This window comes from Ipomoea triloba, chromosome 1 (genome assembly GCF_003576645.1).
Source record: "Ipomoea triloba cultivar NCNSP0323 chromosome 1, ASM357664v1".
NCBI classification, from domain to species: domain Eukaryota; kingdom Viridiplantae; phylum Streptophyta; class Magnoliopsida; order Solanales; family Convolvulaceae; genus Ipomoea; species Ipomoea triloba.
Window position 1 is genome coordinate 37,222,238 of NC_044916.1, and position 15,351 is coordinate 37,237,588.

At 38.3% G+C, this 15,351-nt stretch overlaps 4 protein-coding genes across 4 annotated transcripts; 3 read left to right on the forward strand and 1 right to left on the reverse strand.

The window, feature by feature from the left end:
* The first annotated feature begins 2,763 nt into the window (after positions 1-2,763).
* On the forward strand, positions 2,764-5,112 carry LOC116017308 (proteoglycan 4-like). The gene has a single exon (XM_031257868.1). The coding sequence runs from the start codon at positions 2,803-2,805 to the stop codon at positions 4,915-4,917; it is 2,115 nt and encodes a 704-aa protein (XP_031113728.1). The 5' UTR covers positions 2,764-2,802; the 3' UTR covers positions 4,918-5,112.
* A 26-nt stretch (positions 5,113-5,138) lies between these two features.
* Positions 5,139-7,095, reverse strand: LOC116013436 (tubby-like F-box protein 6). Its single transcript, XM_031253194.1, has 4 exons — positions 6,790-7,095; positions 6,251-6,338; positions 6,018-6,141; positions 5,139-5,918 (listed from the first exon to the last, which is right to left on the reverse strand). The coding sequence occupies exons 1-4, from the start codon at positions 7,093-7,095 to the stop codon at positions 5,294-5,296; spliced, it is 1,143 nt and encodes a 380-aa protein (XP_031109054.1). The 3' UTR covers positions 5,139-5,293.
* Positions 7,096-8,834: 1,739 nt separating this feature from the next.
* On the forward strand, positions 8,835-10,615 carry LOC116014450 (phenylcoumaran benzylic ether reductase Betv6). The gene is made up of 5 exons (XM_031254513.1): positions 8,835-9,105; positions 9,195-9,329; positions 9,405-9,642; positions 9,942-10,145; positions 10,228-10,615. The coding sequence occupies exons 1-5, from the start codon at positions 8,923-8,925 to the stop codon at positions 10,392-10,394; spliced, it is 927 nt and encodes a 308-aa protein (XP_031110373.1). The 5' UTR covers positions 8,835-8,922; the 3' UTR covers positions 10,395-10,615.
* A 926-nt stretch (positions 10,616-11,541) lies between these two features.
* LOC116014048 (gamma carbonic anhydrase 2, mitochondrial-like) lies at positions 11,542-14,445 on the forward strand. The gene is made up of 5 exons (XM_031254038.1): positions 11,542-11,815; positions 12,972-13,115; positions 13,410-13,535; positions 13,608-13,759; positions 13,882-14,445. Exons 1-5 carry the CDS (start codon positions 11,701-11,703, stop codon positions 14,173-14,175), a joined length of 831 nt encoding a protein of 276 aa, XP_031109898.1. The 5' UTR covers positions 11,542-11,700; the 3' UTR covers positions 14,176-14,445.
* Positions 14,446-15,351: the final 906 nt, after the last annotated feature.

Genomic DNA, 15,351 nt, shown 5'->3' on the forward strand with positions numbered 1-15,351 from the left:
TTTTTTTTTTCTTTTTTTTTTTTTTTCTGTTTTTTTTTTTTTTTTTTTTTTTTTTTTTTTTTTTTTTTTTTTTTTTTTTTTTTTTTTTTTTTTTTTTTTTTTTTTTTTTTTTTTTTTTTTTTTTTGTTAAGAGCCACAGAATGATACAAGCTAAGAGGAAAATATCGTGGTGGAGGTGGAATAAATGAAACTTTAAGTATCAGAATGGCAAACTTTTATTAATTCCTTTAAAATCCTTTTTATTGTCTTTTATAATATCATCAGCAGCAAGTGGATCGCCTAGCGAATTCACCCAGCTGGTGGGGATTAGATCCCCCGATTCCAATCCTACTAGCTAAGATAGAGATGCGCCAGAGTGGTGAGATTATAGTCCACAAGAAATTCATTCAGATATTCTTCTATCTTTTCCCCTGATATTGTTGCTTAACTCTTGACAGCAATCTGGTGAAAAACATTTATTATGTTCTGTTTTCTTGAAAACCTTAATATATGACTAACAAATACAATATTTGTCTGAATGTGCCTTATGAATGGTAATTTCAAATTCGATGTCCTCTATTTAGAAGCAAGAATTCGTCTGAATGGGTAAACAGATTACAGAAGAACTTAGATGGTCTCGTCTGTTCTGATTATGCTGTTAATATTTCTTATTTAACGAATGGTTACTTGTGCTTCATCTTGTAGCCAGTTATGCTGTGCATAACTTATTGAAGAATATATCGTATAATTAACAACACAGGATGGCCCTGAATGATGTGGTTGCGTCCAATGAGGTAAGAGTTATGAACTATGAGTGATTTGCCACCATATGCCATTGCTTTGGAATCTTTCAATTAGTCTCTTATCATAAAGAACTTCATGCCCTGACCATAATTATATTTTAGCGTAGAATTTATTCTTTGTTGTACAATATCTTTGTATTCCCCAAAATATCACTTTTGAGCTAACTGATTTGACATCCCATCCTGCCTATTGATTCCGTTTCCTAGTTTAGAAATTTCATCTGTGGTCCTTTTAACCGAGGAAATAGTGGCCATATATAAGACTCCAGAAACGCTTGCCTCTTCATCAAATATCTTGAATTGCCAGAATGTGATTCTCAACTCTGAAAAATTAGCGCAACTAAGGATCTCTTGTGCAGTTCATGGAGAAGTTGCATGTTTTATTATAGCCATCGTAAAGTGCCATAAACCATAATCTGACAGAAAAATGAAAACTCTACCTGAAATGGAAGCCAAGGAATCAGGGACCGGTTAACTGGAACCATTTTGACATGTAATGAGACTTTTCTTGCTTACGAAAGTGTCTTAAGATGTCCTCTTTTACACAACTTGCCTAGGTCTTGTCTTTCAGATACTGCCTACTTGGAGGTGGAGGGGCCCTTCTTGTTAGGTACAATTTTTTTTTTTTTTAATTTTTTTTTTTGTGATATTTAGAATCTTATTATCTATGCAGATGAAGAATAGCAAACTGTAATCTTGCAGCTTCTCACCACTCTGAAGAGACCATCTCTCGTTCTAATCCTTCATTCATGTGTTAATAGTACAGTGATGGAATCTGTGACATAATGCTTCCGAAAATTTGAAACTCACCTCGCTATTGGTTGAATCATCATTCAAGAAAGGAATAGGAGGATCTTTTTGCGATAAAGTGTTCTGAAAGATAAGAAGATAGGCCCATGATGAGCAATTCTCGACATATGCTTAGCAGATTGGACATGACTGGTAAAAGAGATAGAACATATTAAATTGCCATCATTTTCCACTAATCTGGATATGTGCCTTTCTGAGTCAAATCTATATATGATTTGCCAGTGTTCTCAGGCAAATTGCAGCAATAATCCCTTGGCCTCTCACTTTTGTTTATATTCTGATTCAATCCAATATTCTCAGTGGGGGGTTTAATAACATTTGTTTTGCTTTTCAGGGTATCTAGCTGAACATAACAAGGCATCTCGGGTTACTCCACCTCGAAATTCTTTATATCAAATGGAAGCAAAAGACGAATCCCCGGAGGATATGAGGAATCCAGAATCCAGGCTGCTTTTCAAGGAATGTCTGCTGGTGTATGCTTCACCCCCCGCAAAAAAATTCATGAAATTATTGGCCCGAGCTTCAGGTAAAACGCGATTCCATTGTTCTGAACCGAGAATTTCTTCAACCTTAGATATGGAGACAGCAAGTATATAAAATCCTACGCCACAGGACTGCCAACCAGCTGCAAGCATCTATCCCAAACTTTCCAGATAAAGTAGGGGTTTTGCTTTTTGCAATTTGGTATCACAAAACCTTTGTGCCCAGATACTGAATTCGCCTAATGAGAATGGTGACGTGAAACTGTCGTGCATAAAGTTGAAGCAACTTGGCTAATTACTATTCCTCGCCTTGCTTCAGCTATGGCCAAGATTGCAAGAATCTTTAGCTTAGATGGTTTGTTGTATGAACAGGGTTATGTTCTTGGATTACTAGGCTAGGGAATGGGTTTGTGTTAATATGGTTCTTAAATCTTAATTTGTTCATTACACAAAGTTATGAACTTGGGGAAGAAGATGGATTTGTCGGAGGATGCTAAACCTGTGGGAGAAGGCAAGTTGAATTGTGCTAGAATTTCATGTTTTTGTTAACAAAAGTGGAGCACAAGAAAGGTATGAGAAACTTAAGGAAGGTGAAATGGCAATCTTAAGGAATGGGGAAAGTATCAAATGGAAAGCCATTTATAGAAACACCATTTTTGCATGTATTTGCAGCATTAAGGCATACAACATAAACAACATATCGTTGTTTGTTTCATTGTTTCCGTCGAATGGCGCAGAAGAAACCGGCGTTTCGTTTTCGTCTTCCATGGCTGCAGTTTGGATCAGCTCCCCGTCCGACTTCCCGGCCGGCGTCTCAGCCGGCTAGAACCGCCGCAAGTACTCCCTTTCTCAGTGCAATCTCCGAAAGTAAAGCTGGGAATCCACCTGTTGCGTCACGAGGATCGTCTTCAACTTCCCAAACTCAGGCTAAACCCTCGTCGCCGGCTCGTGCAACTGAACTTCCGGTTACATCGCAACCGGCATCACCGTCTTCTCCGACGGAACTCCTTGTTACATCGCAGCCAACATCGCCGTTTCGTGGAATTGAACTCCCTATTTCATCTCGACCAACATCACCAGTTCCTGCAACTCAACCTGCATCACCACCCCGTGCAAGTGTAACAGAACCTCACGTTACATCTCAGGCAATTGAGCCTAGCGCAATTGAGCAACGTGTTGCATCTCAATCATCATCACTAGGTGCAACTAAGCCCCAAGTTACATCTCAACCAGCATCACCACCTCGTGCAATTGAATCCCGTGTTACATCTCAGCCAGCATCATCACCTCGTGCAACTGAACCTCAGGTTACATCTCAACCAGAATCACCACCTCGTGCAATTGAACCCGAAGTTACTTCTCAACCAGCATCACCACCTCGTGCAATTGAACCCGAGGTTACATCTCAGCCAGCATCACCACCTCGTGCAATTGAATCCGAAGTTACTTCTCAACTAGCATCACCACCTCGTGCAATTGAACCTGAGGTTACATCTCAGCCAGCATCACCACCTCGTGCAATTGAACCCGAGGTTACTTCTCAACCAGCATCACCACCTCGTGCAATTGAACCCGAGGTTACATCTCAACCAGCATCACCACCTCGTGCAATTGAACCCGAAGTTACTTCTCAACCAGCATCACCACCTCATGCAATTGAACCCGAGGTTACGTCTCAGCCAGCATCACCACCTCGTACAACTGAACCATCTCAGCCAGCATCACCACCTCATACAACCGAATCTAATGTCACATCTCAGGATTCTCAGCCAACATCACCACCACATGCAACTAAATCTCATGTTATGTCTCAACCAACATCACCATCTCATACAATCGAACCTCATATAACATCTCAACCAAAATCACCACTTCTTACAACTAAACCACATGTTACATCCCAACCAGCATCACAATATTCCAGTCCATCTCGTCCTGCCACTCCATCACCTCCTATTGCTACTTCCTCTCCCACAACTAGCAATGCTTCCCAACCAACCTCACAACCCCAATCCCCTTCAAGTTTGTCATCTCCTACTGCAGGGCAGACATCCTCAACCTCTACAACTGAGACAACATCTAAGATGCAACCAACAACAGAGGTCAGTACCCAGCCAACATCACCATCAAAGATAGCAGAAGAGACATTAAAGCCATCTCCCAAACCAACTGAAACCCCTGAGCCATCCAAGCCCTTGGGAGAGTTGAAGTCTCTGGAAACCAAGGAAGAGATGCAGAAGACAAGACACAGAGATCATTCTAAAGCAAAGCAGATAGATAAACAAATGCTATCTGCAAAAGAACAGCCAACTAAAGGGCAGACAGACAAGCTCAAGCCTTCTGCAAAAACGTCTCAGCCGAGGAACAAAAGAGTGATCAGTGATAGCCATTTTAAACCCGAAACTCCCCATGAACACCATCTTCCTTTGCAGAAAGAGATCAAAGATAGCATCTTGAATCTAGTTAACAAGAAGACAGCTGCTGGAGGTTCAAAGTGTCGCATGGATGGGAGGCCAGTGAATATGATAACCCTTGCAGGTAGAAACACCGGGGCATCAATGCAACGCGCCTCTGATCCAAGCAAAGACGAGGGGTCTCTCCACATTCGTCGAGGCTACAGAACAAATCCTGAAGCAAGTTCTGAGGCAACAACCGATTCTGCAGAAAGTTCCCGGGGAAGAAGAAAATCAAAGGACACAAAAACTGTGGATGACCAATCTATGCAGGTGTATGCAAACAGCAATGTGCAGTGCATCAACAACTCAGTTCTGTCAGACAGTTCGACAGTGGAAAGAAGCCCCGGTGTACATCTCCAAATCCCACGCTTTCCAAACGACCAATAGGAGGATGCCAGTGATCCATGGATATGAAGAACTTGCTATGTATAATAAGAGTGCATGATAGATGCTTTTAAGCAAACTAGCTGATTTGAGAGAAGTGGAAATATATCACTCTGTGAATAAAAGGAGAGAGAGTTACTTTTTTTTTTTCTTTAAACTGAAAATATTATACAGATTTAAAGAAGTTGAAAGTCTGAAGAGTACAAGATATCTGCCATTTTAATAGACAAGATTTGGTTCAAAATTGACAGGTAGCATATCTTCCTGTCCTGATATACTAGACTTCACACATAAGAAAATTAAACCTCCCTAGAAATATATACAGCTGATATTTGAAAGGAAAAGTGAAAGTTGAACCACCAAGAACAATAAAACATGGCTACTCGCATGCTGGTTTCGTGTCAAAGCTACTCAGACAAATCGCAAAGGCCTGGAAGGCAGAAAGCGGGTAACAGTAATCCATAGTGAAAATGTCTTTGCCAATCTTTCCGAATTGTAGGATTACTTTTTCTTGTTCTGCAACTGGCACAATATTCTGGGATGCATCAACAGCTGCCATGAGCTGAAAGTTCTTGACAGATGCCACTGTAACTCTCCCTTTGAAGTTCAGGCACCAACACTGCAATTGTTCATGCCATCTAGGAGACTTATTCCTCAAGATCAGTGGATTTGAACCCGATGAGGTAGATCCTTGGGGTTTTTCAATTGAAATTGGTGAAGTGAACTTGTAGTTCTGAAAGGATGTTGGAGTAGAAACAGATCCCCCTTCCTGCATTGCAGAGAAGGGGATCGTGTGCATGGCGCACTGCATTCTTCTAGGCCCTCGAGTACGAAGAAGATTGATTTCATAAGATATAGTTGCCACCCTATAATTGCTAGTTTGGGGATTCGCCGCCCCTTTCTTCAACAGGAATCTTTTACATGACCAATTATTCATTTGGATTGCAGTGTTACAAGAAGGTTGGGAGTCATGAATACTGAGCTTTGTCCCAAGGAAATTAGATCTGATAACAGTACACAAATTAAACATAGTTGCTGAGGAACACAAGAAAAGCACAAAACATGGAATAAGACAGCAGAAAAGAAAAAGCTGTCTTTTTTACCTTAGCTTCCCCACATAATTATCACTGGATTGGGAAAAATCATCCTTGGACAAGGATATCAAGAAATCTGTGGACATAGGCCTTCTGTTCTTCTTTGCTGTCATTAGCAATTTTCCAGCTTCCACTGAAAATGCTGACATTAATTATTTGCAGATATGAATGACATCAAATCTCAAACTTGTAAGCATTATACTGTAAATTACACTGTCAATGTAAAAGCACATATAATTTACCAGGAGTAAGGCCAAGATACAATCTGAATGTTGATGTAGACCTTTCTCTTTTTATAAAGCATTGAATAGGTGAATCTCTTGGCCCAGGCTGAGAGAGAATTAACCATGAAAATCAAGCTTTTCAGCATGTTAAGAACAGGCCTAAACAAACAAAACAAGTATGGTAGACACTCAAAGCAAAGCAAGACCCTAACTCAGGTACAAAACTAGCTCAAGAGTGGAGGTTTGATCCACCTAACTTAAATACCACTCCCCTATTCTGGGAGTTCCTCAAGGAGTCAATGTGGGGTTGTAAGGGAAGTTCCGGGAAATTTTTAAGGTGCTGACTAAGATCGTATCAAATAAGTTAAAAGATTGGAGATTAGGCTACTGAAGTTGGCAGAAACGTGGAGATGGATCCCTTGTGCACAAGAGTCAGCCACAAAGAGTGACTGGGGTCTGGGAGGCTGTTTGGGCAACTCGCAATTTACCTTCTCCAGTGACTCTCGGGCAGAGTTTTGCGGGCTTAAAAAAAAACAAAAAGAAAAGAGATTAGATACCAGCTTGAGGGAGCAGGGGAAGGTGAGCAAGCCAGATTGGAGAGGAGTCCTGACAACCCATTTTGTGGTTTGTCTCCATGACCTGCAAACAGCTGCACAACTTACAACATCTCTGCGGCCTGGCCATGTGGTCTCATTAGCTTCCACTCTCCAGATAATGTTGAGAAGCAACTCACAAGGCAAATCAGCCCAAGGGCTTTCTTGAGCCTGCAACAATGGTGGAGGAGATTGGGGCAGCCTTTCTGGAGCCACATATGATCTTCCACGCCTATTCGCCTTGTGACAAAACATCAACTCAAGTGACATTTATGTTGAAAGAATGTTTTGTTTCTATTCAGACTAGAGAGCATAGAAAGCAGACATTTTTGGATAAAACGATGTAGAATGTTGATGCATGAAGAGGAGGAGAGATTCAAATATACCTAACCGCCATACTCCATAGCAAAGCTAGCATAGCTTGGTCATAACTGGCAGATCCAAAGCCAAAGAAGACTTGGCCTTTCACGTTACGATGTCTCCCAAACACGAAGCACAACATTTACACCCATGCATGCATATACACTATAATATTTTACTCTCTATCCAATATCTCGGAGATACAAAACATTCTTAAATTCCGCACTACATGGGTATGTAGTGGGACTTCATCGGAAACCTTGTATTATAATCTTAGTCATGGAATAATATTTCATATATTATTATTATTATTATTATTATTTATAATAATGATATTAGTCAAAGAAGAAGAAGTCCGGTAAGAAAGTATGTATATGGCATGCAACCACCTTTTTCTTTATTTCAAGATACCCACAATACTTGGGCTAGAAGTTAAGCCCAATGCTCCACAATATCTGGGCCAGATATTAAGCCCAATGCAAAGGTCGGATTGTAAAACATCACGAATGCGTTTTCTATCGTAGTGATTCAACTGATCAACTGAAATTAGACTTTTGCTCATTACGCATGTAAAATTACCCACCCTAAGGTGCTCTCTTGTGCTAATTTTCACTTTTGTGACCAGTTGAGTTACTCAAACCAAAAAATTATTGATGTGGTTGCGCTGACAATTCAACTTACCTCTCTTAACTTTTTCTCTCGTTACCATCCTCGATCAACATAATTCTCAAAAATTAAATTTCAGAAATATATTTAAAGTCCCTTCGGGGCGTGTCACACCTTCCTTAAAACACACCCTTCACCAGCTATTAGTCACATCGCACTGAACTGATTGCCATTATAGCGTCGACATTCATTAAACTAAATGAATGATTGCCATTATAGCGTCTGCATTCACAAGCAACTTCAACTGCCCATATCAATCTTTTCTATTATTGTCAAAAAGTCATCCTGCAATTGAAGAAGATTGATTCGTTTCACCAATATGATGTAGAAAGTTTGAACACATACATATGCAGTAACATTTTAAAAAATTGTTTCGAACAAGAGATTTTAATAACATTTGATAAATTAATCAAACACTAATATTTGCGCTATAAAATAAAATTTTAAAATAATAAAAGAAGCTATACTATAGTTGGTATTTCTTTATCAATAAGTTAATTTTCTTGTCTGTCTAAGTTTTTGTTTTGGGGCTTGGAAGTTGGAACTATTCAACATACTGGACTTGCCCACAACCAACAATTGGACTTATGCATGCTATTAATGTTGTCAATACCCAATGATAGACACCTCCACTACCATACTCCCACCTTAAGTTTCTAGAAGCTTATACTTTATAAAGATCTAATAACATATAGTAACAATAAAATAGTTTCACAAGGGTTGTTACGTGAATAAAATATAATTTTCGCACATAAAGATTATAAATTTAATTTTTATCAATATCCATTTTGATTGAGTTCGTTACGTGTGGTTTACCCCTTTTATGTGATTTGCCAATACAGAATTAATCAAAACTCAATCACATACCAAATATATATATATATATATAACTGATACAGGCTGGAATACCGAATTACATAAAATTTATGTCACAAATAGGGTCCTTCTGGTAATTGCCATCCCCAACCGGGGTGCTTAAATTGTGGCGGAATCAAACCAGTTTTCATCGTACACTATCATTGTCTGCTTCCCACCTTCCTCTGTGCAACAAAAAACATTAAAATTTGCAGAATGGCTGAGAAAAGCAAGATCTTGATCATCGGCGGAACTGGGTACATCGGCAAATTTGTGGTGGAAGCCAGTGCAAAATCCGGGCACCCTACCTTCGCCTTGGTCAGAGAAAGCACCGTTTCCGATCCCGTTAAAGGGAAGATCATTGAGAACTTCAAAAACTCCGGCGTTACTCTGCTTTATGTATGCCAAAATTCCTGTTTGTTTTCTTTAGATATATATATGAAACAATAATAACACAGATCACATATTTGTGTATATATACGTTTCAGGGAGATCTGTATGATCATGCGAGCTTGGTGAAGGCTATAAAGCAAGTGGATGTGGTGATCTCAACTTTGGGTCACATGCAATTGGGTGATCAAACCAAGATCATTGCTGCAATCAAAGAAGCCGGGAATGTTAAGGTTGTCGATCATTTGTTGTCTGGTTGTGTTTATTTATGTTGTCTGGTTTCTTGAACTGTATATATATGTATGCAGCGTTTCTTCCCGTCGGAGTTTGGGAACGACGTGGACCGTGTGGAAGCAGTTGAGCCTGCAAAATCTGCATTTGCGACCAAAGCTGAAATCCGGAGAGCCATTGAAGGAGAAGGGATTCCTTACACCTATGTTTCAGCCAACTATTTTGCTGGCTATTTTCTCCCGACATTGGTGCAGCTAGGAGCCACTTCCCCTCCGAGAGATAAAGTCATCATTCTGGGAGATGGAACTGTCAAAGGTATTGTTTTTATTCATCTAACATGCTTGCTAAATCACGGTAGCTCAGCAGCTCATCAGTTCCATTAGGCGTGAGGACCCGTGTTGGGCGCCGAGGAACTTATCATATTGGGTGAAATTTTCACTTGTTAGGACTCGACTATGTGTCATTTCCACAATCTGCCAGTCCAGAGTCAACCAGTCTGTTTGTAAGACTCAGTCCCATTTAGGTCAAACTGTGGCTAATGAGCTGTCTGTGTGGGCAATTGCCATGGTTTATGAAACGTTTTTGGTTTACATCTTCAACTCTTTTGTGTGTAGCTGTTTTCAATGAAGAACATGACATTGGCACCTACACAATCAAGGCTGTGGATGATCCAAGGACACTGAACAAGGTTCTGTACTTGAAGCCCCCCAAGAACATCTACTCCTTCAATGAGCTTGTGGCATTGTGGGAGAAGAAGATTGGGAAAACACTGGAGAAAACCTATGTCTCAGAAGAACAACTTCTGAAACAAATTCAAGGTCTGCAATGAATTTCTGAATCTTGATTGATTGTATAATCGAACCCTTAATTTGCCTAATTTGTAATTTTGGTATGTTGCAGAGTCTCCCATACCCATAAACGTGGTGCTATCAATCAACCACTCAGTGTTTGTGAAGGGTGGTCATACCAACTTTGTGATTGAGCCATCATTTGGAGTTGAGGCTTCAGAGCTTTACCCTGATGTCAAGTATACTTCTGTGGAGGAGTACCTGGAAAATTTTGTCTGAAATTAATGCTCTGATGCTTTAGTTTTCATGTTCTGTTCACTGGGAAAATAAAATGCTTGATGAGCTATGATCACAGTGCATCTTTCATGGGACATCTGATCTGCATATGGTTTTCAGTTTAGAAGAACTGTTATCAGATGTTATTGTTGTTGGGTTAATATGTAATGCTGGTTTATCTGTTACTATTTCTGAGAATCTAAAATTTCTTGAAAGTTATATTCTCTGAGAAGTGTCTGTTTGAATGACCACAAACACACTCCTAAATAACAGACAGTGCACAAACACATGAAATAAAACAATAACAAGCAACCTAGTTTTAAGTAATTCAACAAAATTCTTGTCTAGCCAGTGGGACAGGACTAGCTCAAATGGTCGACCACTAGACTTAAAGTCGACAACATATGAAAGTTAGGACTTCCACAAGAGAATACAAAAGGAAATAATCCATCACTGGTGTCAACTTTTTAACTAGTGGAATTCTTGGTCCACAACATTCATGGTGTCCATGGAAGCCAACCACTGAGGCACTGACCCAAGATATGGTCCATATAAAAAGAAAATGCAATATTAATTCCTACCATCATTGCCTTAAATGCATTTCTAATTTGAAATCACCCCTCAATTTTTTACAATGAAATACTGTGAAAAAAGAATAAGAGAATATATGTATATATAATTGTAAATTAATAAAAAAAAATCACCATTAATATAAATATTATAAAATAAAATATATTTAATATATAAAGGTAAAAATGTGCAATTTGTTGTTATTAGCTTAGTTTTGTGGGCACTTATAAAGTTCAATATCTACTTATGGGAGAGTATAAAATTAGTCTTATTGTGTTTCAAAATAAATAGTCAAGTGAGTAAAATATAATTATCGATTCCTGATTCCAACACGGTATCCTGATTCATACCTAGCTCTCACCTAATCTCTTATTCTTGATTTTTTCATATGAAAAACAACAATTATGTTATAAGACCACAAAGTATTTAGCGATTTTAAGAGATTGGAGTGCAAGTTTTTGGGTAAATGTGAAAATAAAATACCCATTATTTTTTTTTCCTGAAAATGAAAAAAGTACAGGTTTTTTACTCCACAATTCCGAATTTGCCCTTGTATGACCTCTAGCATCTGCTCATCTGCCCTAAACACAAGGCCTGCAGCCTCCTGAGTCCTGACCTTACCCAGGAGTATTGCTCTCTCTATAGCCATCATCGCAAAATTCACTGAACAATCGCTGATCATCAAGAGCCGCACAGCAAGAAGACGAAGAACAATAGGAAGGAGGAAGAAGAGAACGAAATGGGAAGTCTAGGGAAAGCGATATACACACTCGGATCTCTGATTCGAGGCTCCGGCCAAGCCCTTGATCGCATCGGCTCCAGCCTTCAAGGCAGCTACTACATCTCGGAACAGCGTATGTGCATTCTCACCCCCCCTGCAAATTTCTTTCATTTTGATTCATATGCTCATCAAATCTCTCTTAATTGTTCTTTGAATCTTTGATTCAATAATGATTGTATGTCGTTGGTTTTGTTATGTTCTGTTTTGAATTTGTACCGGTGTTCGTCAATTGAAACAAATTACTGGATCTCACGGAAAAAGTTCAGATTTTTAGGTAAAAATGGTGAGAAGATTAAAGTTTTAAAGAATTTTTTTTTTCCTGTGAAATATCCAATATTTGAACCCCAGCATGAAGATGCTAAGCTCGGTTCAATAGTGTACAATACAAAAGTAAAGCATTTCAAAACAAATGGGAAATGCATGCGAAGGAACATAATAGGTTGCATTCTGAGGATAAATGGGAAAACTGGAAAAAAGCTCCATCTAACCAGAAAAAGAAGAGGAAAAGAGATGGTTGCCCGTTGGTTCCCTCTTTAGTTATATGGAGAAAATGGCAAACTATTTTGGTAGTTATCCTTTTTTTGATCAATGGTAGTTATCCTAGTTAGTATAAAATTTCAACAGAAGATGTCAAGTAAGATGGGAAATGATACATAGTATGGGAAAAAGCCCCATTTTTTACCAGAAAAAGAAGAGGAAAAGAGATGGTTGCCCGTTGGTTCCCTCTTTAGTTGTATGGAGAAAATGGCAAACTATTTTGGTAGTTATCCTAGTTAGTATTAAATTACAACAGAAGATGTCAAGTAAGATGATTGAAATTTGAAATGACCTTCCCACAGGATGTTAGCTGCAGTAGTTCAGGAAAAAACTATATAAATTACACAATGAGTTTCCTCAATTGAAAGAGACTAAGCAACTGATTTACCATATAGATTACTGTAAGGGGATAAAGTTTATAACTTTAATGATGCTTCTAATGTTGGCAGTAGATAACCCAATCAAAAAAGTTTTATTCATAAAAAGCTTTCAAAACCTTGATTAAGGCAGTCTCCATTTTGTACAAATAAGTTCCTCTTTATGGCTGAATTTTGTTTTGATTCCCCTTTGTGAACCTTAATGATAATATTTTGTTGTTTCAGGCTGACATCTGTAGTTTAGAGCTATTAATTAGCTTGTTTTATTAATTTGTTTGAATTTCACATGCTATTGTTGACTTCTTATATCTTTAGTGTCCAGGCACCGGACTCTTATGGACCTATTTGACAAATCCCCTGTCGTTGACAAAGATGCATTTGTAGCACCAGGTGCCTCAGTAATTGGCAATGTCCAAGTGGGAAGAAATTCATCTATTTGGTATGGATGTGTACTGAGAGGTAGGTCTTTTTCAATTATACTGGATTTGCATAAATGAGACTTTTGCGTTTAAGTTACCATTTTTCTATCATGATTTCTTTTTAAGTTGTGGTTGATACAAATATTATAGTTAGACTTGCCAACATTGTATATTTGTGCGAGAATTTTGAGTTTTCCTTTTCCACGTAGCCCCTCTGCGTTCTTTTCTTCTGTGTGAACAGTTGCGCGTTATATGCATTGGATTGCTTTTGCTGCATTACATAGATGAAAGAGAAGAATTGCTGTACTATGATTCCATATATTTTTGTATACAGGTGATGTGAACAGAATTCGTGTTGGAGCTGGAACCAACATACAGGACAACTCCCTCGTTCATGTGGCAAAATTAAATGCGGGTGGCAGGGATCTACCGACTATTATTGGGGACAATGTTACCATTGGTGAGCATCCTAGATCAACCTTACTATTCATTTCTCCTAAAGTATATGCACGCTGATTTAGCAAACACACAGGGCATAGTGCGGTTATACATGCCTGCACTATTGATGACGAGGCATTTGTTGGTATGGGAGCAATATTGCTCGATGGTGTCCATCTCGGGAAACATGCGATGGTTGCTGCAGGAGCCCTTGTGAGACAGAACACTAAAATTCCCTCGGGAGAGGTATGGCTATCAAATGCATATTTTTTCCATTTTCCGCTTCTCCAATTTCCTGTTTTTCAAAAAAATCCTCCAATTTTCCTAATAACAGAAATTGGTTTGCTTATGTTTTCTTTTCTTCGCAGATATGGGCCGGAAATCCGGCCAAGTTCCTGAGAAAGCTAACCGAGGAAGAGGTAGCCTTCATATCTCAATCAGCCACGACTTACACCAACCTTGCACGAGTCCATGCAGCCGAGAACTCAAAATCCTTTGATGAAATTGAATTCGAGCATATGCTCCGCAAGAAGTACGCTCGACGCGACGAGGACTACGACTCGATGATTGGCGTCGTGCGTGAAACTCCCCCGGAACTCGTTCTTCCCGATAACATTCTGCCCGATAAAGCCAAGAGCTCCAACGAGGTGTACGTAAGGTAGCCTTTCCCTCTTTACTTGTTTAGGAGTTGGTGGAGACTCGCATATATTTCACCCGTCCCTGAATAATAATACCCAACTTGATTCAAGACTCTCGCTTTCTTCTTTTCCATGGTTTTCAAGAAACTCGTGTTTTTCAGAGGGATATGACTGCTGTTATTAACCAATATACATGAGAATACTACTTTCCCCATTTTTCTCTCCTTATACAATTGATGAAGTAGGTGAATTGTACTTTGTTCTCTTTTCTTTTGAATATACAACTGTTCAACAGTGCAGGGAAAGATAGAGAACATGAATAGTGAGGATTCTAATACTCATTTTCTTAAAAATAAATAAAATAAAAAGACAAAAAAATATATATATTACGCCTTGTTTGGAGGACATAGCTTGACTGAGAGTGTCTCGACAACAAAGATGAGTTGAAATATTCTCGTCAAAGCAAGAGTCTTGTTAGTTACAATGTTAGAAATATTAAGGTTGTGTTCTTATGTAGAAATAAACAAAATATTTTTTTTTATTCCAAAAAAAAAATATTTTTTTGACTTTTAAAAAATTAGCTTTTATGAGGAATTGAACTTGGAATTTTATGATTATCAAGTCAATTACCTAACTAACTTGGTTGAAATGATCTCGATGTGATAATTTGCTACACTAGGGAGTGACTATTTGTGAGAACAATTGTAGGAGTGATTACCATTTCTTCACTTAAACCGTTCTCATTGGGTTAAACCACCACAACAACTTCATATCACAAAAAGGAAATGTACTGGGTATAGAGACAGGATCTTGTGAGTTTAGAATTTATAAATTTAGATTTAGAATTAGTTCAATGATATAAATATTAAAAAATGTCACATCGATACTATTTTATACTCCCTCTGTCTTATTTTACCTGTCCTATTTATTATTCATTGGTCAAATCAATTCTTTCTTCATTGCTTATTTTCTTTAGTAATTTTTTATTATTTTTAAATTTAATTTTTGTGTTAATAGTACATTTAATGTAGTTTCTAAATATATAAATTTTATATATTAATGTTAAACTTAATATTATGAAAAATTAAATTAAAAATAACTTCAGTCAAGTCTCGTTAAACGAATCAGACAACCAAAATGAGAGAGGAGGGAGTAACAGTCAAAGATACTCTTTATAATATAGTCAATTGAATATCAACA